Source organism: Brachyhypopomus gauderio, chromosome 14, assembly GCF_052324685.1.
Source record: "Brachyhypopomus gauderio isolate BG-103 chromosome 14, BGAUD_0.2, whole genome shotgun sequence".
Classification (NCBI taxonomy): Eukaryota; Metazoa; Chordata; class Actinopteri; order Gymnotiformes; family Hypopomidae; genus Brachyhypopomus; species Brachyhypopomus gauderio.
Window position 1 is genome coordinate 13,706,211 of NC_135224.1, and position 26,832 is coordinate 13,733,042.

Genomic DNA, 26,832 nt, shown 5'->3' on the forward strand with positions numbered 1-26,832 from the left:
CGACTGCCATAAAACTGTGAGAGCACACTGAATAACAAGCCTTTAAATGTACATTCTGTGCACAGAGGCATTACCAGTTACGGTGACGTCTTAATAAGCAGGTAAAACGTGCCATATTTTTCAATTGTGATTTTCACCCCAATCGAAATTTGTCCTCTGCATTTACCCATCTGCGCAATTAGAACACGAACACACACACACACACACACACACACACACACACACACACACACACACACACGCGTGGTGCACACGTGCCCAGAGCGGTGGCCAGCCCTAGCCCGGCGCCCAGGGAGCAGTTGGGGTTATGTGCCTTGCTCAAGGGCACCACAGTCATGGCCTCGGGCCTGGGAATCGAACCCACAACCCTCCGGTCACAAGACCAATTTCCTAACCGCAAGATGATGACTGGTGATTATTCAAGCAAGAAATCTGCACGCTTGCTTTGGTTTGGGAAGGCTGTTCTAGCAGGACAAAAAGTAACAAATGAACTGAGCAGGGTTTACTCATCATGCCACATGTCTACGAATGGGGTGAGCTCGGAGAAAACCATCTCCTCACCTCTGCTGTCCAGCAGAGGCCTGTTTACTTTTTATTTCCCCAGAGCTTTTCCGAAAACCACGGCTGTTATTCATGTTTCACTGCGGGATGACAGAGGTGATGCCTAAAGTCACCATCCCTCTGGGTCCATTCATAATCTCCAAGCAGGAAATACCCCACAATGACAGGAAACAATTGGGATGAGCGTCGCGTGAACTTTTTCTGTGGCCATTGTTCCATGCTGAGACTGAACTGGCGCCAGCATTTCCTCTATGACCGTTTCCCAACTAAGATGCCACCGGAGTGGTGGTGGTGGTGGTGGTGGGAGGGGTCTCCATCAAACATTTGTAAATGTTATCCACACATTCACAGCCATGATACACACAACAGCAAGAAACAATAGGCAGGCAGCCATCACACAGACGTAGGCCTGAACGCTGTGGGAGAACAGTCTCCTGTTTGACCCTCGCAATGCCATGTGAAGGGATGTGACATGAACATATCCATCTGTTTCTTTTCTTTTTTTTTTTTTTAAACCACACACTGAACGTAACAGGAAGACTTTCTTTTGTCAAGGTCCAGACATTATAGAGTATTAAAAATAAATGCCATAATTCTTCCTTCTTGGATTCATTCCAAAGGCAAACTGCATCAGCAGTTAGATTTTATCATCTTATCTTTGAGCAACCTAAGCTGCAGTTCTCTTTATGAAGAGTTTGAAACCTACGTCAGCATATCAGTACTTCAATGGGGGAACATGCTAAACGATTTAATCTTTGTTCTACATGCAGCCTATTGAATCACAATGCAGCCCACTAATAGAAACTATTAGGGATGTACCAACACGTAATGGAAGGTCAGATTCTGTTAACTTGCGCATATCCACAAAGCCAAACCAGGTCAGTCGGGAACACCAAAGTGCTGTCATGGTGATGCTAGATCACGGACCATTCTATCAAAACGGGTCCTAATATGAATTTGCTTATTCATATTGTTGCTAATGTGATGTGGAAGAGGAGAGGAGATGAATGGACCATCACTTCTGAGGAGAGAAATGTGCTGGGTCTCCGAGTTAGGGACACTTACTCTGAATGGCCATGAAGATCATGAGGTATCACCGTTCTCTAAAGAATAAGCACATAAATAATCATTTGGTATTTGCATTTGTACCTCTTAGAACTGCTGTAGAATAGTGATGTGATAGTGATGGTGTCTTTTGTATATTTTGCAAATAAGGCTGTGCAGACTTATATGCAAATAGTCATACATTTTCTGTAATACAATAATTTAATAATGTAACTGGCCAAATGGAATGACCTATTTGTTGGTGCACTGAATTATGTTTGTTTTATTATTTTAGGTATGAAAAAATGTGAATTGTAAAGAGGGGTGACCTGCAATAGTCGCTGATTCGACTATAGTCGACTATACCCCCTAGTCGACTATGAATGTCATAGTCGAATGTACCATTCTAACTGCATGGGGGTGCTCAAGGACGCTGCTAAGCATTAGTTGTTACATTAAATGTTTTTGTTTTCGTTATATATAGCCTTTTGTCAAATAAAATCATCCTAATTTCTGTTAATAAGTATTTAAAAATGATGTGTGCGCATTAACAATAGGCATCTTCCTTACTACACATTAATACATCACACCCTGCAGTTGCACAATCCAAACGAGCGGAGCTGAACACGCTACAGGATCAGCGGCCGCCGAGATTATAATGTCTACTAAAAAAACTTCAAAAGTATTTTGAAAAAGATAAAGATGAATCAAATAAAGTAAAGTGCAAGTTATGTCGTCAACGTCTTTTATTTCGCACGACAACAACCAACATGGCATACCATTTAAAACGCGTAAGGTGAAAAAAAACGTTTGCCGTTTGTCGTCTCGTCGCGGTGCGTCTCGGCAAGTAATCCTATAAACATTTATTGTTGTTGTTTGCTTTTAAACCCCGTTACTTGAACCTTTCCTTATAATTTGTTTGCTGTTGTGTGGAAATGTTTTATATATATTTTCAGGCAGGCATATTTTATTTAAAATATTTTTGACATTTTGCACAGTGCCTGTCTGACAGTTCGATATGCGCACTGACGGTTAATGTTCTCTAACGTTTCATTAAAAAATAAATAAGTAATAAATAAAAGCTGAATAAAGACAACCTACCATGTTTATTCATTTATCTGAGTGTTTTAGGTTTTTACTTTGAAGTGGAAAAAAGTCCTGAATGAGAACGGGATCCCGTTTAAGGTGCTCTTTAAAAAACCCCTGATTCGACTATTAGTCGACTAAGGGAAAATCTGACGAATCAGATTCGACTATGAAAATCCTTAGTTGAATACACCCCTAATTGTAAAGATATAACACTCACTTTCACAATAAAATAAGTGATACAGCACAATACGCAACATTTTTCTAAAGTCCCACTATATTTATATATACTGTCATACTGTACAGTAGAGGTGTATTCAACTAAGGATTTTAATAGTCGGATCTGATTAGTCAGATTTTCCCTTTAGTCGAATCGGATTTTATTTTTATTTTTATCTAGAGCACCTTAAACGGGATCTCGTTTTCATTCAGGACTTTTTTCCACTTCAAAGAAAAACCTAAAACACTCAGATAAATGAATAAACATGGTAGGTTGGCTTTATTCAGCTTTTATTTATTTACTTATAATTTTTTTAATTAAACGCTAGAGAACATTAACCGTCAATGCGCAGTGCGCATATCGAACTGTCAGACAGGCACTGTGGAAAATGTCAAAGATATTTTAAATAAAATGTGCCTGCCTGAAAATATTAAAACATTGCCACACAACATAAAAAAATTATAAGTAAAGGTTCAAGTAACGAGGTTTAAGAAGCAAACAACAACAAAAAAATATTGATAGGCCTACTTGCCGAGACGCACCGCGACGAGACGACACGACCGAAACGACAAACGGCTGAACTGTTTTTTTTTTCGCCTTACGCGTTTTAAATGGTATGCCATGTTGGTTATTGTCGTATGAAATGAAAGACGTTGATGACATAACTTGCACTTTACTTTGTTTGATTCATCTTTATCAAAATACTTTTGAAGTTTTTTTAGTAGATATTATAATTTCGGCAGATGCTGATCCTGTAGGTGTTCAGCTCCGCTCATTTGGATTGTGCAACTGCAGGGTGTGATTTATTAATGTGTAGTAAGGAAGATGCCTATTGTTAATGCGCACACATCACTATTAAATATTTATTAATAGAAATTATGATGATTTTATTTGACAAAGGGCTATATATATAACAAAAACAAAGACATTTCATGTAACAACCAATTCTTAGCAGCATCCTTGGGCACCCCCATGCAGTTAGAATGATACAATCGACTATGACGTTCATGGTCGACTTGGGGGTATAGTCGACTATAGTCGAATCAGCGACTATTGCAGGTCACCCCTACTGTACAGTCATACTGCACACAGCCCTCATTGTATATATGAATGTCAGTGGAGCCATGTTTATCCCTGTAGGATCTTGTACATTTGTTCTGAATTTCCACAGAGGTTGCCTCTAAAAAGAAAACGATGAACAGGTGTAGTCAGTGACCTGATGAAGCTTGGGAGCCATTTTGCTTTGCCAGCTGTTTTGTTCATGGGGAACAAATCCTCTACGACTGCAATCCATAAATGTATATTTCTCCTTTCTTGATTCTTGGGATTTTGCTGGAACTTCATGCAAGAGACACATTTGTAAGCCAGAAGTTGGCTCTCTTTCTTGGTTATATAGTAATATAGCAGTAATACTACTACTACTACTACTACTACTAATAATAATAATAATACCCTTGGTCCAACCCAACAGTACATGGCAGTACACATAACTGCATTTAAGAAGGGCCAAAATGTAAATGTTGTGATGCTGTCATGCTTCCTCCTGCTGATCAAAAAGATCATATGCCTTGAGCCAATTGTTATTGACCATTGGAGAATTTTTTAACATCCTTACATCCAATAACAAACATACCCACAGCTGTGCATGTAAACTGCTTGCAGTGAAGATAAGATAATTTAGTGACGTGTGCAGAGCAGCATATGTTCAGAGAGTCTCTTGGAGCACTGGCCTCCAACCAGAACAGAAGTCTAAACGCCCTACTGGATGTAGCATTTTGTCCACCACACACCTCCCACACACAGACCACAATGACCACACACAAGTCATTGTGGCCAATCCAAACACGGGGAAGGAGAAGCAACTCTGTGTGTGTGTTTGTGTGTGTGTGTGTGTGTGTGTGTGTGTGTGTGTGTGTGTGTGTGTGTGTGTGTGTGTGTGTGTGTGTGTGTGAGAGGTATGTGAGGTGTATAAAGTCACCAACCGTGAGTCTTTTCTTTGAAGTGCAGTTATATGGTGGGTGTTTGGGATGAGAACGAGGCCTGATTGACTGAAAGTGAAGGAGCAGAAAACACAGACAGCTAAATGCCCGCAGGCAACCACGAGAGGCAAACTTAACAAATATCAGAAAGAAAAGGAGGGTCAGGAGAAGAGCCAAACTATTTCAAATATGAAACTCAAACCTCTTTTGTACAGCTGCCAGTGGCAATGTGGAATCTGCAAGAGTGCAACGTAGAAGACACTGCTAGGGTTGACTCGTCCATCTCACAGTCTCTCCTCCATCTCCCTCCCATCTCCATCACCGTCTCTCCTCCATCTCCCTCACCGTCTCTCCTCCATCTCCCTCACCGTCTCTCCTCCATCTCCCTCACCGTCTCTCCTCCATCTCCCTCACAGTCTCAAGTTACAAGCACCATATAAAGGCTTCAAATGCATATCGGTGTTTCCAAAAGAAAATGGGTAAACGGAAATATTAATGGTTCAGCTTTCTGTGTTATTTGTGAGGAAACATAAAATACAACCAGAATGACAGAAAAAGATGAAAATATACTCTTTAGACACTTTTACATACACCCTCAGGAAACCTTAGTGTCTAGTCACCACAGCCTCCCTTCAATCATACTGAGACATCATGAATTCAGAGTGTTAACACATGCCAACAGTGAAAGGCGTTCAAGTTCCTTCAATCTGAAAATGGAACAAATAATCTTGGGTTTATAAGCATCCCCTGGATCAGTGAACACAACTACACAGGACACGTGGTGACCATGCTTACAGTAAAACACCAAACAGTGGTGGTAAAGGATTAACTCATAACTCACTACGCTGCATTTTAAACATTTGGCATGTGCTCTTCTCCAGCAATACCAGTTTTAGATATTTAGCAGTATGATGCACCCTGGGACTCAAACCTATGACTCTGGTGGTACTAACACCTTGTTCTGCTTACTCCAGCAGTAGTGAGCAAATTCACCTTCCTATCTCAGTGGAGTGACACCCTCAAACTCTCATGCAGAGAGCAATTCAGGGGTCTTGAAGTGAGACGAGGTGTCCCACATTTGGTGTCCTTTACCCTAAACTAATAATAATACATTTGTTCTTTTCATGTTTACAATTTCCTTGCCAACAGTAATCAGTCCCCTTTAGACTGATTTGCAGTTTGTTACTTCTGTTTTTTGAGCTTTATTATTTAGGCCCAAAATACATAAAAAATGGTGTAACCCCACAATATCTGAGTGAACACACCACAAGCTATAACCCATCTTGCTTGCTGCGCTCTTAAAATGCTTTGAATCTTTGAATCTAGGCTTAAGACTCACCTATTTAATTAAGCCTTCAGTTGATGTACTACATATGAAGGTGTAGAAGATTGAGTCTTCTGGTAATCTGAGATGTTGATGTTGTTATCCAGCCATGTCATGTGTTCACTCTAGCTGTGATAATGATTTGGGTGTAAAGCAATGTCTCAGTGACCCTCATGACTGTGGTCACCTCCAGGCCCCTCCCTTTAGTTATGCTGCTATAGATAAGCCTGACAGAGCCACATGGTAATCACTGGCACATGTGTATATGTGTTATATATATATATATATATATATATATACATATATATATATATATATATATATATATATATATATATATATATATATATATATATATATATATATATATATATGTATGTATGTATGTACATACACACATACACACACACACACACACACACACACACACACACACACACACACACACACACACACACACACACACAATCAGTGATGGTTTGACTTACTTTTATCATATGCGGTTACCCTCTTTTGAGGTTTTTTTTTTGTTATATCCTTAGTCTCTGCATTTTTGTATGGTACATGGTTTTCCAAAGGGTAATTGCATTTGGTTACCCCAAATATAGGCTTATTACTTGGGTGTAGATATAGCAGTACTTAGTTACAGTAACATGCTAATGCTAATGATAGACCTTCATAGAGATAGAATTACATGCATGTGTAATGATAGACCAGCAAATTCTCACTGTTATCTATTAGAGCTGAATAATTCTAGGCTACCTAGGCAGCCATAGATGGGGAAAGAAAGTCACCCAAAGCAGCAAGTGTTATGTTCACATGCGCAGAAGCGATAATCTTGTATCGTTAGCCAGTTAATAATAGATAACACTTCTGGACAAATGGGATGTTTTGATTTTTAACACACACACACACACACACACACACACACACACACACACACACACACACACACACACACACACACACACACACACACACACACACACACACACACACACACGTGCTTCTGTTGAGGAGGGGTCCCAAGTTCTCAAAAAAAAAACTAGCAAGGGGGCCTCCAGACTAAAAGCTAGAAAAATTAGTTACCATTACTTTAAACGATGTAGTCTGTGATAGAAGCTTTCACCATTTTGGTGGTTTTCAGCAGGCAACTAATCCATGAGATAAAATCTGAGAGATATTTACAGCTACTATGATTGTGGTTTATCTGGTAGAGGAGGCAGGAAAAACAACACCACGGTCATGGGCTTAATTCCTAGGGGTCACAAATACAACTGTAATGATAAAACCACTTGATAAAAGTCTATGCCAAAAGGCTTCACAAAGTCAGCTCCTCTCCAGGACACTTACGACTTTCAACTTCAAATGATACACAACGTTGTCAGCGTCATAAGGGGTGTGCAGTATAACGGTATAGGGCAGACCAATATAATGCAAAAAAAAAAAAAAAAAGAAACGGCAAAGAAAATTTGCACTCGGAACTCAGAACAAATGAATTGCAAAACGTTATTTTGGAGACACAGAGTAGCAGAACTGAGGCTGACGCACACCTCAACAAAAAATTTGACAAAAAGGTCGTCTGGAATTAGTTTAGATCAAAAGTTTAAAACCATAGCTTTAAAAGTATATTGTGCAAGTATGCACTTTATTAGGTCAAGCTTAAAAACATTAGCAATCAATTTCAGCACTTGAAAACCATAAGACGAGGAGATAAGAGGAGGCGACACGCAGCCGTGCAACAGGGAGCTCCAGCAGCAGAACCAAAACATTTAGCAAGAAAAAATATTGCATTAACGGCACACCGAAAATTATTATAAGTACCAGCCCTATTCAGATTTACATGGGGAGGGGGGTTATGGATTCATTATCCACGTACCTCAGTGATTTTAATACCATCCGAAAGCACTGTCATCTTTTACAAACTGTGTACTCTTGTGTAAATAAACATTACTGTGTTTTTTACTCATCATATATTGACCACTAGAAATGAACTCATTACTTCAGTCCCATGCAAATTACCATGTTATTAAGTATTGTCATATTCTGTAGAGATTGCCAAATGTGTCTTTGGAGAACTAATAATACTTAGCTAAATGCTATATGTAGCAAATGTTACATTACATAGGAAAACGTGAATTTCCTTACTTATTACTTACTTATTTACTTACAATTCTAATGTTGTCCAAATAATATTTTATTCTGAGGGAAAATCACACTTTTGTATGGGGGGGGGGGGGGGGGGAGTTACATCAGTTATTAAAGCAACAAAATATAACAGCGATTGTTTTGTATTTTCCCCAAGAGCTTGAGTGTTAAAAAAACTGGAGTGTGCCAAGCACACTCACACCCACACAAGTCCACACACACACACACACACACACACACACACACACCCGCCCATATCCACGCACGTACCCACACACACTCACACCTGTTCATGTCCACACACACATGCGCATGCACACAAGCACTCACACACACACACACACACACACACACACACACACACACACACACACACACACACACACACACACACAATCACATCTGTCCATGTCCGCACACACACACGCTCACTCACACCCACCCACACCCGCACGCACACACGTGCACTCACACACACAGCTAGGCTTCCAATCTCCCATTTATTATTTCCCACACCTGTTCACTACTGCAGTCTCTTTTGTTCTCCTTCCTACATAAAGCCCACAGGTAGCCAGCATCAGTACCGAACATTCAGGACTTCGAGTTCTCCTGCTAGGTTAAAAGGATAGTTAAAAAATCAATTTTTCGATTCAAATCGATCTTCATTTGAATGATTCAATATCGATTTATTAAACCTGAGATCGATCTTTAGAATTGGCCAATTTTCCCCGCATATGCGTACCGTTTTAACGTCTCACGTTTTATCTCGCGTGACGTGCTTGAATTCCACCTTGTTTAGGTGTATGAACCCTGCAAACATGACTTTGTTCATTGCGCTGAAGTTACAAAGTTACAAAATTCTAGAGGTGCACGACCTCGCAGGGCACTGGCGGAGCCACCGCGATTACGTCGTTTTCGGTGCGCGGACCCTCATGCCGGTCGCAACGCATCAAGTATAAAGCTGTGAAGTTTTCTCAACAGCTGGCAATATTGTTACTGCCCAAAGGAGCGCTCACTCCTCAACATATTGATCAACTCCTTTTCTTGCAGAAAAATTTGACAATCTCCAAGATGTCAGAAAGCAGTCATGAATAAATCTTAGTTTTTGGACCTTAATGTTTACAATATTTAGAACTATGTTCATGTTTTTTTTTGTTACATGAAAAAAAAAAACTTAATTTGCACTTTAAATGGCTGTTCAAAACCGCTTTCAATGCCTTTTCTGGTAAAGGAGCTATGTGGAAGTGTGTGCATTAATTGATATATTTAAAAAAGTTGTTCACAGTATTAGGGGTGACCTGCAATAGTCGCTGATTCAATTATAGTCGACTATACCCCTAGTCGACTTTGATCATAGTCGAATGTACCATTCTGACTGCATGGGGGTGCCCAAGGATGCTGCTAAGCATTAGTTGTTACATGAAATGTCTTTGTTTGTTATATATAGCCTTTTGTCAAATAAAATCAAATAATTTTTGTTTATAGATATTTTTAAACGATGTGTGCGCATTTACAATAGGCATCTTCCTTACTATACATTAATAAATCACACCCTGCAGTTGCACAATCCAAATAAGTGGAGCTGAACACGCTACAGTCAGCATCTGCCGAGATTATAATGCTACTACAAAAATTTCAAAAGTGTGGGAGTATTTTGAAAAAGATAAAGATGAATCTAACAAAGTAAAGTGCAAGTTATGTCATCAACGTCTTTCTTTTCACACGACAACAACCAACATGGCATACCATTTAAACGCCCAAGATGAAAAAAAAAGCCGTTTGTCGTTTCGGTCGTGCCGTCTCGTCTCGTCGCATCTCGGCAAGCAGGCCTATAAACATTTTTTGTTGTTGTTTGCTTTTTAAACCCCGTTACTTGAACCTTTTCTTATATTTGTTTTGCTGTTGTGTGGCAATTTTTAACATATTTCCAGGCAGGCATATTTTATTTAAAATATTTTTTGACATTTTGCACAGTGCCTGTCTGACAGTTCGCACTGACAGTTAATGTTCTCTAACGTTTCATTAAAAAATAAATAAGTGGTTAAATACAAGCTGAATAAAGCCAACCTACCATGTTTATTCATTTATCTGAGTGATTTAGGTTTTTACTTTGAAGTGGAAAAAAGTCCTGAATGAGAACGAGATCCCGTTTAAGGTGCTCTAGATAAAAAAAACCCTGATTCGACTATTAGTCGACTAAAGGGAAAATCTGACTAAACAGATTCGACTATGAAAATCCTTAGTTGAAGACACCTCTACACAGTATAAACACTAATATCTTAATACATTTTAATAAAGTTTGAGTGTTCCTTGTATCATTACAACATTTCACATTCAAACTACACTTTTTATTGTAACTGAAATTTCCCTACAAGTATCGATATTGAATTGAATCAAATCGAATAGAAAATCGAATTGAATCGGGACCTTGTGAATCGGAATCGAATCGAACTGCGAAATCAGTGGTGATACCCACCCCTACCTCCTGCTGGCCCATACCTGCTGCAGTGTTCACAAGCCTTCACACGAGACAACCTTCGAGTTAGTACTGCTGTTCATTAGTTTTGATTTGTCTCACTCGAGTCAAAGCAGTTCAGCAGAAAAAAGACTTTCCTGAACTCTACGCGCCTCTCACGCTCTCTGCATCTCCAACATCACACTTATATCAATGTTATTGGATATTAGAAAACAGAGTGGTATGAATTTAGTGCATGGGACTGCGTGGGAAAACATAACACTTTAAAGTGGAGTGAACTGAAGTGGTTCAAGAAGCCAAAATCTAGTTCAAAGGATATTTACATGCACAGAGTGTTGCATAATTGTGTGAACTCCTTGTACAGCATTCTTGTATGTGCTCACTTGAACTCATCAGTGGTGTGAAATGAGTGGGCATGTATTTTCACAACAAAGCCTCCCTCACTTGGCTGTGTGTCTCATGAGCTTCACAAGGCCAAGCCCAATGCGGCTACTCAGTGTGTGACTGGTCACTCCAAACAGACTGCATGATGAAGCATAGCTTACTTAGCTAAACTGATTCATCTGACTTGGATATGCCTTTTTGAACACTGAGTTCATGCTCAGAGTTCCTCCGAGTTCATGCTGCCAACAGCTCCAACAGTTATGCAACCCCACCCCTTCCCTACACAGTCACACATCAACTTTTCAGTCATGTGACTACACCTGCCCAGGTACGGCAAACACAGAAGCCCTCAAGAAACATGGTATGCGAAAGATGTCATACAAGGTGCTCAAACGCAATGTGTTAGGAAGGCAGAGGGCCACTCACTCCTTTGGCAGTACTTCTGCGTCCAGCAGCGCTCACTGAAGTTCTCGTTGATGGTGGTCTGAGGGCAGGTGGTCTTGCCCTTGGGCATGCCCGGACACACATCCCCACATTCGCCGTAGTTCTTGTTGGCCACAATGTAGTTGTCTTCCACCGAGTCGAGGATCTTGGACCAGTCGAGGGTGGAGAGGTAGCACAGATCTGGGTTCTTCTCCACCCGGACGGCACCGCGGGTAATGTTCATCAGACTGTGGAGACCTATCTCCTTCAGCTGCAGCATCTCAAACAGCACCAGGGCGTAGTTGAAGAATAGGTTGTTACCACGGATGACAGTGAGGTTGGGGAACAGGCCACTCAAGCTCTCCAGACCGTAGACACGGAAGAGCAGCAGGTAGTCGGTTACCACCGTCAGCTTGGGGAAGGTCAGACCGCGGAAGTCGTCTGGCTTGGTGGTGAACATGAGCAGGATCTTCAGGTGGCCCTCGATCACTGTGCAGTTCTCCAGCAAGCGCAGGTTGGTCACGTTGTTCCTAATGTCTTTACTTGAACAAACTGCGAAACAAAAGAGGAACACACATGAACAAAACGCCAAAACAAACCTCACAAGCAGATAACCTGCAGAGTAAAACACAGATATTGCTTTAAAAAAAAACTCCATAAAATGAAGGCTAACATTTTGCTCTCATTGAGCCAATGTCTTTAACGTTGTTTTTTTACCCAGTTTAGTTATAACAATTCCCATGCAGATGGAGGATAGTGCTATCTACCCTTTGTCAGCAAGTACAAACACAAATGTTCATGATTGGCAGGCGCTGTGGTGAACGACAGGAGGCGAGGTCGTGCCATCCCTCTCACCCAGAGAACAGTGGCAACTCGGTCCGTTGGACTTCGGGCCAAGCATGGATGATAAATAAATGTCAAATAAATAAAAGTTAAAGTTAATGTGGACGATAAATAAAAGTCCCCCTGCTGTACTTTTTTTTTTGTTGTTCAAAGACAGACCCTGCAGAGCCCTTATATACTGTACTGATTACAGACTTGAACAGACCACTGAGAAAGTACAGGAGGAGAAAAATAAATCTCAGCATGTATGAAGCAGGATTTAAGCTTTTGTTGTTTGGAGTAAAAGGGGGATCCTATTTACAATGCTTTTCATCAGATTACAGTCCATTGCTATTAAAAACATACTGTAGTTTCAAGGATACTATGTTACCATTTCCTTAATCACGGTTACTGTACAATATCATCAGTCTCCATCACCAAAAGAGCAGAAAGCAGAGAAGTTATCAACAGAACATCTAAGAGCTTCTCCAGTCAGCCACCTGCACTGGTCCCCCAGACACACCCCCTTTAACAATGACAGACCGAAGCTCATAGCACGAGACGGTCTGCAAAAATGACAGACATGAATGTGACCAGCTGCAGGCGTAGGAACTAGTCGGAAATTTTGTACTGTAAAAACAGACGCAATGAAACAGACACGCAAGAGAAAGAGAGAGAAAAACCGTGTGTGTGTTTTGATGGGAAAGGGTTAGCCATCTTAAAGTCTCAGTGTACCCAGAGATGCTTTGGAGACCTTTCCGACAACTGAACCACAGTTCTAATGAGAACAGGAGTTCTGGGTTTGCTGTCTTACACACATATACACACACGTGTAGTCTGTGCTGGCCTGTCAGTCCACATACACACCCACCCACACCATGCGTCTACACTTTCAGCTGGAGTATTCATTTTAGTGTCACATTACCTTTGGAGATACTAAAACAAAACACACAGAGTGAAGAGGAGCTCTGAGCTTTTATTACCATAACTTAAATTAGGAGCAATATTAAGTTAGGCCTAATTGGTTTCCTTTTGCATAGTACTACTACATAGTCACAAATAGTTTTAATTCCATTTAATCATTTCCTTTGTACAGACATTCAAATCTGTGGGTAGTGAAATATATCCAATAGCAATGCCTGTATTTAATAACACAATATCATTAATGAACTCTACAAGAACTTTTTACAACACAAGATTTTCTGTTTGTGTTTGCAACGGTTGCTAGAATTCTGGAGATAATGAGCATTTGTCTAAATTTACATTACCGCCCAAGCCCAGTAACCAGCAGAGTGAAACTGGACCAACACGGCAGTGGAGCACACATGAGGAATTTGGGCCAAAGGCAGCAAAGAGATCCTGGCTGAGCTACTTTATTTCCTGGTCTATATGATATAGTAAAACCAGGCACTCAAAACCGTGGTGACTGAGTAGGTGTACACCGAGGCTGAAGCCTGTTTAATATGTTTAATATGAGCACGTGTGTGGTACACGGTACTGATCTGAACACACTGCATGCACCTCATGGTCCAAAAGACACAGAAAAAGCCCTTCATGAAAGAACAAAAAACTGGATGTTCAGGTTTGTTAAACCGAACATTTTTATGACGAGACTAGGCTTTTCAGAACAGGTGTTAGTACAAACCCCTACCAAAGTCAGTTTGTAATGTGTGCTGGGCTGAACTTCCCACACATTGCACAGAGTATGCCAGGTATGGAGAGCATGACAGTCAGACAGATAAACTGTATGACATTTCATGCAGCGTAAACAAACCACCTGGTGTGAAATGAAAAGATAAAGTGAATAGGGAAAGATAAAACGCATATTGGCTCCTGAAATATTGTGCGCAACAAACACAATGTTCTGCAGCAGGGAAGGAAGAGGCCCGTGAGCGTGTGGTGCTCAGGGCCCGAGTCAGTGGAAGGCCGGGCGCCTCTCAAGGTGTGGCAGGGTCATCACTGCAACGTTCCCCATCTCAACGTTTCACTGGTTCAGTTGGCACCCATTTGTGAAATGCTTACACTTGAAAATACATAAATGACCTTCAAAAGACCTGGATCACAAAACTTATGACTTATGGATAAAAGCATATGTAAAAGCAAAAATGTTTGCCGTGTTGCACGCAGGCGATAGTGTCAGATCATTACCAAGACCCTGGATGAACTTTATAGCGGCCTCGTTCTGTGCAGGCCTTGCTGGGGCTGCAACGGGCCAAAACCATTTAAACAGCTTGATGACACATTTGTAAGCAAATCAGCATAGAAAGGTGCATTCTGGATCCAGAAACGACACAGATGCCATGACAACACCTCTTTGACTCGCAACCATCCCAAATGCCTTTTAAAGGCTAACAGAGGACACAATATAAATTTAGCAGAGGAGTGACATTAGGCAACCAGCAACAGAGCCAGTACCAGACATAACGGAGTATGATTTAGAGATTCACCTGCACACCAGTTGCTGTCTCTCCTACACAGCCTTGGTGTGCGAGTGGGACAGTATGTTTGATTACACAGAACTTTATTTAAGCACACAACATCTATTCCAGTGCCGGACCAGACTGGCAACACATAAGGTTGTTGTAACACTGCTGTAACACATACAGTTTGAGTTTATTAAACATCAAGCACATTGGCCCTGCTACACATTCAAGTTGGACTGTAACATATAAGCCTTCATATTTATGTTACTGTAGATGTATCCTAAGCCTCAGCAGGTGAAACAAAAGAAATTTTTGTTTAACCTCATTATTTAAAAGACTCATTTATAAGGTTGCTGTCATTCATTATCAATTGTGAAGTGATGGAACATTGCCTGAAACCTACTGTTACATTTACACTTGCCGGCAAACTAAAGTTCACTTAAAAGAAAATGGCTAACCGCCATGTAGCTACAAAAACAAGAAATTGCTTAAAATAATATGGAGCTTACCAGAAAAAGTATATTAGTTAAAATATACTTTTACAAAATAGGCAAAAGATACAAGAACGTCACAATTAATAATACAAAAAACTGCTTCAAAACTGACACCTGATAATGTATTTTGACAGAATCTTTGCTCCCAAAATACAGTGATACAGAGATCAGGAACATGTCATCTGCTTGAGGATTTGCATCAAGTTTAGTTCAATCTGTGTTAGTATTTGCAAGCAAGTATACAATAAGCAATCACTCAATTGCCCTCACATAAGAAACAAAAATTTCTGCTACAATTTAATAATTAGCACTAAGGTAAGCCTTATGATAGGACCAGATAAAGTCTAATGAAAACTTGGAGGGGAAAAAACAATAATGGAGAGTGAATCTGAACTATCTGTAATAAAAAGATTTAAGATCTAAGCATGCAACCATGTGCAACCATGAGATCACGGTATGGAGATCCTTCTGCATGTGACAGATGTATCTGCCATTGTCCATCACTCTCAGCGGAAACATATCAAGCCATACAGTTAAAGATTAAAGTTACAACTATCAAATGACATGAGTCACTCTTTCAGAAATGTGCCAACACTGCAACCATGCAGGAGGTGAGACACTGTTTCATAAAAACAGAGCAAGTTCAACTCCAAATCATTACTGTCTAAAAAGAATTATTCGTCAAAAAAGATCAACACATAATTAACACTTCTGACACAAAACAAGAGACTTATGACCTGTAATAACACCTTATTAACACACAGATATAGAAAATTTACAATCTGTGTTTAAATAAAATATACTTTTTATAAATAGCATGGGTACAATAAGTATAACTTGCAACTAAACATAATTCATAAGTTACTTGGCTTACAAAATACAGTTAAATAAAATATAGCAAAGTGTGAAAAAAATATAGCAAAGTGTGAAAAAAACAAACAAACAACCAAACAAAAAAAAAAGACAGTGAAAAAGTGAAAAGTCATAGCAGCAATGCCAAGTGCACCTATGGCAGTTCACCTAAATATACGTAGTGCAACCAGGAAGGCAAGAGCAAACGGAGATATCAGTAGAACAAATTATGAGATTATTACCTATGGCACCTGTGGGAAGTAAATGTTGGAAACAAAATGAGGAAGATTTTTTTTTTACTATCATGGATGCATTTAATCGGCCTGCTGGAGACCATTCAGTATCTGCTGTAGAGGAAATTGGACTCTGCATGCATTTCTAAAACCAACGAGGCCAACAGTGAGGCCCCAAAATAGTCTCCCTCATCTCTGCAGTCATGTTTTCGAGCAGGGAACACAAAGTGGGCCAGCTTCCCAATTACACAACCTGTTTATGTTAAATCAACCCACCAAATCTTGCACAAACTGGTTTTCATGACATTACTCAACCTTTGGATTTTATTATAAGAAGCCGTACAGCCCTCAGGTGTGACATTATTGGTTGTGTGAAATCTATCAGGTAAAGACATTCCTATCTGAGATGTAATAAAAATGTCCCTTTCAGCTTATGCCACATATCTCCAACACTATGCAAAGCTAACTAACTCTAGTGCTTTCAAAACCAAACACGTAAGAAAACAAATTGGAGTTATTTTGAAAGACGATTAATGGTGTGATAAATCACAGATTTCAATAAAAAAGAAAATAATTCTGTGATTTAGGAGTGCCAAGTAAACAACAGGTGGCAGCTATTCTATCACCTAATATGGTCTTCTTAAAATTCCAGAAAGTGAAACTAGTTTGTTTATAGAATTAAACAACAGGTCAACAGAACTGCACAGGATCCAGGGGCTGCCACTGAGAATGTAAATTGAAAGAATGATTTCAATTTCACACTGCCAGCATCTTTTTGTCAAAATGTTTCGACAAATGTCTTCTGCTTATGTAAATCTTAATAACATTTTATTCTGAATATCAAAAAGAAAACAGAATGACATATCAAGTGTTCTGATGACCCATTCGGCATTTTGTCCAGATGTTGACTATAAAAAATTTTATTACAATCACTAATTGAATGGGGTGAATGAAAAGGTGCTTATTGTCAGAGATTACATATCTTTTCAGAAATTCAAATTATTTAAGTTTGGCTCTACAATATCTGGTGAGATACGGGACACTCACAATGGTTTTAGCATGTTAAATAATTAAGAACACTTTGAGGAATCATAGATTTCTTTTTTGTGGGAAGAAATCTATGAATTTGTGGGAACCTTGAGAAGATTCAAAGATCAAATGTATTATCTTCATGCATGTTGATATTTACTTAATTTGTCTTTCACCTCAAATTCCACAAATGTTTCAGGATTTCCTCCGTGTTGATTCTGAAAAGGGGCAGAACCACCTTAGGTCCTTAGGTCCACACAAGACCTGCTACAGCACAACCACCAAGGATATAATGCACTCCAAGCAGAGAACCAACCAAATGCCTTACTTTGCCATTACAGGGATGCCAACTCTATCTCTGCTGTCAATTAGTGAAAGCCAGTGGGACCCCTGCTGTTTCAACTGACCCACGAGGGACTTCATAGATTCACTGCGAGGTGTAAGATATGCATTTGCTTGCTGTGCAGTGGCTGAAATTTATTGTTAAAACTAAAATGTAAAAACCGAAGGTTAAACTAAATACAAGCCAATGCTTGTTTTAAAGTTTAACATGGCCAAATATTTCAAAATGACAGTTATATTTATTTCACCCAATTCAGGAAGTTTCCCAAAACCATGGAGAAATACAAAAATACAGTCTGGAATACTGTTTAAATCACAGACATTTTAAATTATAATCTAGACATGACCAGCCCTCCTGATTTTAGGACTCCACTGCCTCTCCACATTTTGCAGGGTAAAACTCCAAGCTTTGGTGTTAATGGAAAAACAAACATCCACAGTGTGCAACAATGAAACACATTCAATAAGGACGAGTCTGAAGACACACTGCTAAACCTACCGCTGCTAAAGCTATTAACATGTTAAAAACAAGGATAATAGCAATAAGAGCCACAACAAATCATTACATTACACATTTTGCAAATATATCTAAACAATTTGCAGTTCATATATAAGCCACTTTTCGGTTGCATTTGGTCCAATAACGTGATATAATGGTCAAAGTTGAAATCAATCAAGCTAGACTCGTTCACAAAGTGAGTATGTTTAACTCCAACATTACAGTGCTCGTCGGGATGGGCCTTTCTTGTACCGATTCTGAATCCTTGCAGCCATGTGATCGTAGTAAATGGAATGCATGGCGTATATGGAGTATATACGCGCTGTAATCTGTTGCTTTGCCGTACACCATGTTCCGTGGTTACACGACAAATACAACCTCATACATAATTAAAGTTTCGGTTTTTTTACATTTCCCATCGAAATATATGAGTGTTTAGCTGATAAAAGCACGATGAAGTATATAGCTAGCTAGCTAGCTAGGATACTTACTTTCTCCATTTGTTTGTTGACAGTTCCAAACGGTGTAGACAGAGATAACCAAAACAATCAAAGTCCGTAGTCGCATCGTGACCACACTTAAATGGTCAAACGTTGCTCCTTGTAGCGAAATTTATCCGGAATCCAAAAGCGATTCGTTTGATTAAAATGTTTTTATTATGGCAAAGATAGTAGAAAACGTAAAAAAAATTGTTACCCCTCTCAGAAAAGGGGCGGAGAGGAAAGTTCAACGTGTTCAATTACCCAGTTTAGCTAAGTAATTAGCTAGCTAAACTATCTATAACGCTCCGTACGCAATCAGTTGCTAAGTACGCTACCTATCGGACTCACATTCAGAGTAACCGTCGATATAAAACACAGTGCGTGTGGACATTACTTATGGTTTTCTGAGTCTTCATCGTGACACGTTCCGACCTTCTTTAGTGTTAGCCGAAAGAAAATGTCCTGGCTCCTTAGCATAAGTTATCCTAGCTAGCGACTTACACACAAACAGCTATGCTCCGGGTGAACTGGGATTAAACAGAGTTAACTTGCACACAAACAGCTTTGCTCCGAGTGAATTGGGATTAAACAGTTAACTTGCACACAAACAGCTTTGCTCCGAGTGAATTGGGATTAAACAGACTTAACTTACATACAGTTATGCTCCGGGTGAATTAGAGTTAACTTACAAACGGCTATGCTTGGGGTGAATCTGGATTAAAGAAAGTTAATTTCGCTAGCTGTTTTGGAATCGTTTGAAAATGTTCGCAAACTTTCCTCTGGTCCCTGAAGGCACTAAGATATTTAATCATAATAATAATCAATTGTAAGTCAGATGTTTCCCGAGTCTTGACGATATAAGTTTTATTCTAACGTCCAGGTGGCACGTTGGGACTTTCAAGCGCGGATTTAGGAAATTTCACGGCTCACTGCGCGACGGAGCCGCTGTCTAACCGTAATGCAGCTTATCGTCGCATTGGCATCTACACGCCAGTTAGCACACCAGCACAAGCCCTAAAACGTGGCTAACTAACTACAATTACTGCATATTTGGGCTATCAGGTCTTGAGGCGTGAGCAAAAACAGAAGAGCTGAGATTTCAGCGAGGTTTCCAACCGAGTTTCCAGCAATGTTGCTGAGGCTTCTTGGCGAACTGGCTCATCTGTCAGGACAAAACGAAATGAAGATTCTTTTGTTGATGAAGCTGAGCGCAGTTATTTATCTTCAGTGTTCAGTTTGAAGAAAAGACACTTCGAAGTAAATAAACAGAATATACAATCGGACAAACTTGATTTCCCCACGTTAGAGGTAGCTAGTGGATTGACATGTTTCTCCTTCTCCAAGGCTCCCCTTTCCTGTATTTGCGCCAGTAAACAAGACCTGCCAGAAAGCCAGACTGGGTGGCGACGAAATGCGGACTGGAGTTGGACTGGAGAGTGTACGCGTACAAAGGCACAACAGCGTTTTCAAATTACGTGCTGAACGAACTTAGACGTATGGAAGCCCATTACGCCGCTTAAAGAAAACAAATTCCATATAGTATCTCATAATTATGACTTAGTATCTCATAATAACTTACAATCTCATTATTATTACGTACTATCTCATAGTTATGAGTTACTTTCTCATAATTATGACCTAGTATCTTAATTCTCATAATTATGATTTTCACATGGATGAAGTGGACAAGAAATTTCAGATGGATGAAGACCGCTGTCAACGAATAATAGAGCAATCACAGCTGGAAGTCAATATTTTGAAAAGATTGGCATGAAGAATATATTTTTGTAAAGAATATTTTAGATTGTCATGGAGATCTTTCTCATCCTTTCTTGAAAAATGTGATTTGATATGGTGGTTAGGGAACTGGTCTTGTGACCGGAGGGTCGTGGGCTGCCCACCGCCCTGGGCACGTGTGCACCACAGCCCCCTAGTAATCACTAGTGTGTGTGTGTGTGTGTGTGTGTGTGTGTGTGTGTGTGTGTGTTCTAACTGCACAGATAGGTAACAAATACGACACATTTTTTGAAAAATTAATGAAAAATGTTATTTTATATTCAGAGGTTACTGTTTCAATACCCACATTAAAACTGAATGACTAACTTAGTTGACATCAAGTGTAACAAGATCAATGATGTAACAAGATCAATGATGATACAAAAGATTGACTATGAATATAATAAAGATTCTTTCAAGAAACATTCTAATACAAAGTATAAAATCACAATGACTTTTGCTCATTCCAAATTTGTCAAATGGCCCATATCTCCTAAAGTGAAAGAGACTCGTTTCAAAATAATAAATCAAATATATCCTGTAGCCATGTTTCTTGAAAGAACATTTAAACTTGATGTTGATTCATGTGCCCTTTGTAAATCAGAAGATGAATCCCTGGAGCATTTGCGTTTTTCATGTCAATTAGAAACTGGATTAATCTCAAACTTAACATTCCTTCTTTTGATGTTGATACCATTTTATTTTACGCAGAAAACTTAAGTTTGGATTTCTCTGATGCCATAAATGTAGTCGTACTTTTAGTAAAATATCACATTCACCAAAGTAAGTGGATGGGTAATAGGCCCTCCTTCCTCTGCTTTATGAATTTATTTACATATTATTTTTCATTAAGTATATTAAAAAAATGCTAATCATCTCACACCAGATCTCTAGGAATGTATTGTTGTAATCTCATTATATGGCTTTGCTCCTCTGTTCATGTGTATGTATATTATTATTATTTTGTTTTGTTAGGGGTTTTTTTTTTTGTTTGCTGTCAACATGTCATTATTTTGACAGCACAAGTTAATTTAAAATTACATTGATTTTTATTTTGCAAAAGTTTGGTCATTCTCCTGTAGATTTTATTGGTGAAATTAATTTGTTCATTTGGCACTGCGTTCTAGTGTCCTGTACATAGTTAACGTGTGTGTAGCCGCTTTACATCCGTACCACCTTCTCACAGGTGAATTGATAAATGTTGAGTGTGAATGAAGTGTTCGTTGAATCAGCTCGTAATTTCAGGATGCATGGCTTGAAATATGGCATTCAGTCTTTTGAATCTGCATTGTATTAACATTGTGTTTTGATAACATACTCAGGAGTATCAGTAGTTAAATGCCACCAGGTGCAGTCCTTGAATTTGAGTAAGTTGGTCCTGCAAAGTAATTTAATGGTCCTTGAATTTGATGTTAACCACGGTGTGGGAACCCTGTTATGAGACACTATATGGACTTTTTTTCTTCAAGTGGCAGGAATGGACCTCCATATTGATGACAGTGTAACAGATCAGGTCAGATTCACAATATTTAATGCACAAAAACAACGTGGACAATCAAGAAAGAGCTTTCCAGAGAAAGAACAGGGCAAACAGGTCAGTGGATGATGCAGTGAACATGGGGCTGCACTTCATTCTACAACATCTTGTAGATTTCAACTTGGCATTCAACACCATCATACCAGAAATTGTGACTGCAAAACTCTCTCAGCTCATGGTATCTCCTGTCATCTGTCAGTGTATCGTTAGCTTTCTTGCAGAGAGTTGGCAGCATGCGAGGCTGGGAGATGTCACATCTGAAACCAGCACAATCAGTACTGGGGCACCACAGGGATGTGTCCTTTCTCCACTGCTCCTCTCCCTCTACACCAACAACTGCTCCTCTGGTGTAAAGCTCCTAAAATTTGCAGATGACACCTCTGTCATTGGACTTATCCAGGATGGTGACGAGTCTGCATGTCGTCAAGAGGTTGATAAGCTGGTGCTCTGATGCAGCCAACACAGTCTAGAGCTGAAGACTCTAAAGACTGTAGAGATGGTGGTAGACGTACGGAAAGTCCCCACAGTGCTGTCCCCTCTCACAATATCCAACTGCTTTGTTCCTGGGATCCATTATCCATTATGTCCAACATCAACACCATCCTCAAAAAGGCCCAGCAGAGACTCTACTTTCTGCGACAATTACGGATACACAATCTCCCACTTTCTACACTGATGTCATTGAATCCATCCTCTGTTCATCTATCACAGTTTGGTTTGGAGCAGCCACTAAACAGGACAAGCAAATACATCAATGCACAATTCGGTCTGCAGAAAAGATCACTGGTGCCCCCCTGCCCTCCCTCCAGGACCTGTACAATAGAAGGACCAGGAAGTGGGCAGAGAACATAACCAAGGATCCCTCACATCCTGCACACACACTCTTCAACCTCTTCATCTCTGGCAAGCGCTACAGATCCATACGCACCAAAGGAACCAGACACAGCAGTTTTTTTCCCCTCTGCCGTTTTCCTCATGAACCACTCCCCAACCCCCCTCAATGTTGTGTCTGCTGAGTGTTCAGGTACATAGTAACTTAGACAGAACATTGTCTATGCGTACCACTTACCTGTATGCTCATCTCGGTATTGAAGGAAAAATATTGCCCTCTTACTACCCAAATCAGTGTACATCAGCAGTGGCGTAACAGCAAATTCTGGGCCCTGTACACTCTCAATATCAGTGGGCCCCTATAAATGCCAGTAAAAGAGGCACAAGAGCAAAATGGGCCCCTCTCCCTACTCGGGCCCTGGGTAGTCAGCGTCCTGTACACTCTTCTCTATCCATTTGCACTCTGCTGTACTCTGCATCTTTTGGCCACTTTAACCTGTATTCTATTTGTAAATCCTGTTATATAATTATTGAACACTATGTTCTCAGATGCCTATATGTTCACTATTTGTATATAATAGTTGTATATAATATGTACATTATATATGTACACTTTACATTATATAGGTGCCCATATGCACCCTATATATGCCTGTATGTTCACTGTTTGTATATAACGTATGTTATTTGTATAGTATAGTATAGTACTAGAGAGCCGGAGTCTACTACCGGAGTCAAATTCCTTGTGTATGTACATATACTTGGCCAATAAAACTGATTCTGATTCAGTTGTCTTGCTCTCTTTCAGTAGAAGTGCATGCAAATGACCACAGTGGTGTGTGCAGTAGTTTTTTAAGTCAATTTAAATGTGAACGTTGCATACCATGTTTTAGCTCTCAGAGAAACTCTGCCACTACACTGCAGCCTTAAAAGGACTTTACCATAGAGATTAACATCCCATTACAATCTAAGCAATGATAGAAGCATTTGTGATATTAGTGAAATACATGCAATCATTACATCCTTTTTCTTTTAAAGAACAAACAGAATCTCCTTAGTATATTTCTCACTATTTTCAGAGAAACACACTAAGCAAGGTTAAATTTAGCTTTAAACTAAAAGCTGAACAACTATTCTCAGTAACAAGATTTTTGTGTGAATGTCCTTCTAGTTCAGAAAGCTGCCTACACTCTTGTTGAATTCACAAGTCAAGGACAAATCTGAGTTTAACTTCTTGTCCACTTTCTAACTAGTCTCGTCATCTTCCCTGGATCCCATGAGATAGTGACAGGGTTGCCAACTCTCACGCATTGGGCGTGAGACACACCGTCTTCACACGCTCTCACACCACACTTCCGAATTCTCACGCCGAAAAAAAATATATAGTTTATTTACCTCTGATCCATATCTATGATACAATGAGTTACTAGTTCACTCTGGCGCCAACCAGATATAATATTTATATATAATACTTAGTTTTAGTTTGTGTCCATTTTACACCGCCCCCCCGGTCAACAATTTACACTCGCCACCTCCTCCAGGTTCAAATCTCACTCCAAGCGATCTTGAAAAGTTGGCAACCCTGTAGTGATGGTTTCGTTGGTATGCAGAAATTTATCTTGGGCTACTGTGGCTGGCTTCTACCCTCCCTGTTCCTGGATTGCTGGACTAACTCGCCAGGGTGCAGCTCTGGTAGTGGTTGCACTGACCAGTCATAATGCTGTTTTTGCCTCTGGAGCTACAGTACATGCTTTACTTGTACATCTCTGGAGTTTACAACCTTTGGCTGTAGTGGTTGGTCTGTAGTGGTTTTCTCAATATTCTGACATAGCCAAAACATTCTATCTCGTTGTTTATATCTCTTTGCCCATATGGCCGGTATGGATCTGTAACAGTAGTTCCTCCGAGTGAAGGTGAAACGATTGTTTTCTCACCTTTGAAGATGTCATTGCTTGAAATAGTTCATCTCTGAGATTCCACAATTCTGCTATGCTTTGAAGACATTGTCTTCATTCATCAGGCCAGCCTTCATGGATGACTTTCAACAGCAGTAAAAAAATGTTCTCATTTCAATCCAACTCTCTTTGAGGCTAACATCACTCCACCAGCAAGTTGCAATACAGCGTGTGCACCTGAAATTCCATGTCCTCCCTGAGGTTATCATCATATCAGGAAAGGCATTTCCTTAACAATGTGTATGCGACAAGGGTATCTTTGCCTGGAAGGTGAATGTGAAGTCATGCTTCTGAACCTGAAGAATCATTCTTTGAAGATTAGGTGGTTGCAGTGAGATGTTTCGCCATACTGGATTCAAATCTTGCAGGCACATACATACTGATGAATATGCTTACACCTGAATAGGATTGTGTACAGCTCCTTTTTGATATGAGTGTAGGTCTAACTATCCGTCAAGGATCTTGGTGCATTGCTGATGGTCAATCCTTCTTGCAGCAGAACTGCTCCATGATTTGAAGCATCTACTTGTAGCCTGAAATATTAAAAAAAATAAAGTATACAAAAACTGGTCCAGGTTCTCTGCTGATTAGGTCTTTAATTTTCTGGAAGGTTATTTCATGCTGTGCATTGCAGAAAAATTCACCGTATTGCTTCTGCAGGTGTGGCATAAATGCTTTTACTTCAGAGAGGCATGGAGCAAATGTGGCTACATCAACCATGCAGAGTGCTGTGTCCCACTCTGCTTTAGTTCAGTGTGACTCCACGTGTTTTATAGTAGATATTTTGTCAGGATCTGGTTTAACTCAATCTGCTGTAAGACAATGACCAAAGTACCCCTCCTTCACCCAGTCATGGCTCTGGGGAGATGTTCGTGTGCCAGATGGAAACACCAACATCCAGTAATCCAAGACTAGTACTTCTAGAAAACTAGAAGACATTATTTGCTATTCCTTGCTCTATAGTTTAAATGCCATTGCAACATCTTTGACCAGAGGACCCCCTTTGAGTCTTGGTTCCTCTCAAGGTTTCTTCCTCGTGCTCAGTGGGGGCTTGAACTCGGACATATGTAAAGCTGGTGTTTCACAATGGCTGTTGAAAAGAGCACTACATAAACAAATTTGACTTCAGTTTCTCCAATGATACTGTTTTCAGGTTCATGCACCTCTTATATGATCTCTGCAGCATTGCAAAGATGGACTCATGCTCCCTTTTGTGTTGCCATACATGAGGCTGTCATCTACAACACAACAGCACAGAGGCCTTTATAGGTTTCATAAATTTTACACTGGAGGTGTTTGAGCAGAGATGAGACCAAAGGTCAGACAACAAAATCTGTAGTAGTCAAAGACAGTGTTAAAAGTTCTCAGAGGCATCTTCCATGAGACTAATGGCCCATTAACCTGACCCGGCATCAAAACACTAAAGGGACAAGCTCCTGCAAGCTTGCTGTGATGTCTAGTGTTGGGTTATGTAGTTGTTATATTGCCCTGTTAAGCTTAACATTGACCCAGTATGTGCATTCCGTCACTGTGACATCGAGGCATGTTTTTCATGCTATTGCATTCTACTTTTAGTCTACCATGTAGAGCAAGGAGCATTCTCTTTGGTGGCTAAATTACTGGTGTTGCATCTGGCTATAAATGAATTGAGCATTCACTTCGGAGTAACCCAATGCCAGTGAAAATATTAGCAAACTCTTCCATGATGGGCCCCGAGTTCATCTTTGCATGTTCTCGCTGATAGATCTTGCATGGTTTTTGACCTAACACTGGTGCGGCAGTGTGGGGTAAGTTTAAGTGTGCAATCATCTTGTAGGCTATTGTACTTGTGGACAGGAATGACATTCATCTGTGTGTCCATGTTGTTTCATTTTATCTCAGTGATTTCTAATCAGTACGACTACAAATGTTT

The 26,832-nt window shown here is 39.9% G+C and overlaps 1 protein-coding gene and 1 long non-coding RNA gene across 2 annotated transcripts in view; both read right to left on the reverse strand.

Moving 5' to 3' along the window:
• insra (insulin receptor a) overlaps positions 1-20,220 on the reverse strand; it is a 45,653-nt gene extending 25,433 nt beyond the window's left edge. The window contains exons 1-2 of the mRNA XM_076973281.1: positions 18,831-20,220; positions 11,649-12,197 (exon numbers count right to left, since the gene is read on the reverse strand). Of these exons, the coding sequence (XP_076829396.1) occupies positions 11,649-12,197; positions 18,831-18,906 (625 nt within the window). The 5' untranslated portion in view covers positions 18,907-20,220. The remainder of the gene's footprint in view (positions 1-11,648; positions 12,198-18,830) is intronic.
• LOC143475420 (uncharacterized) lies at positions 4,091-6,461 on the reverse strand. Its single transcript, XR_013121012.1, has 3 exons — positions 5,093-6,461; positions 4,894-4,959; positions 4,091-4,249 (listed from the first exon to the last, which is right to left on the reverse strand). It is a non-coding gene; the product is annotated as an uncharacterized LOC143475420 (long non-coding RNA).
• Positions 20,221-26,832: the final 6,612 nt, after the last annotated feature.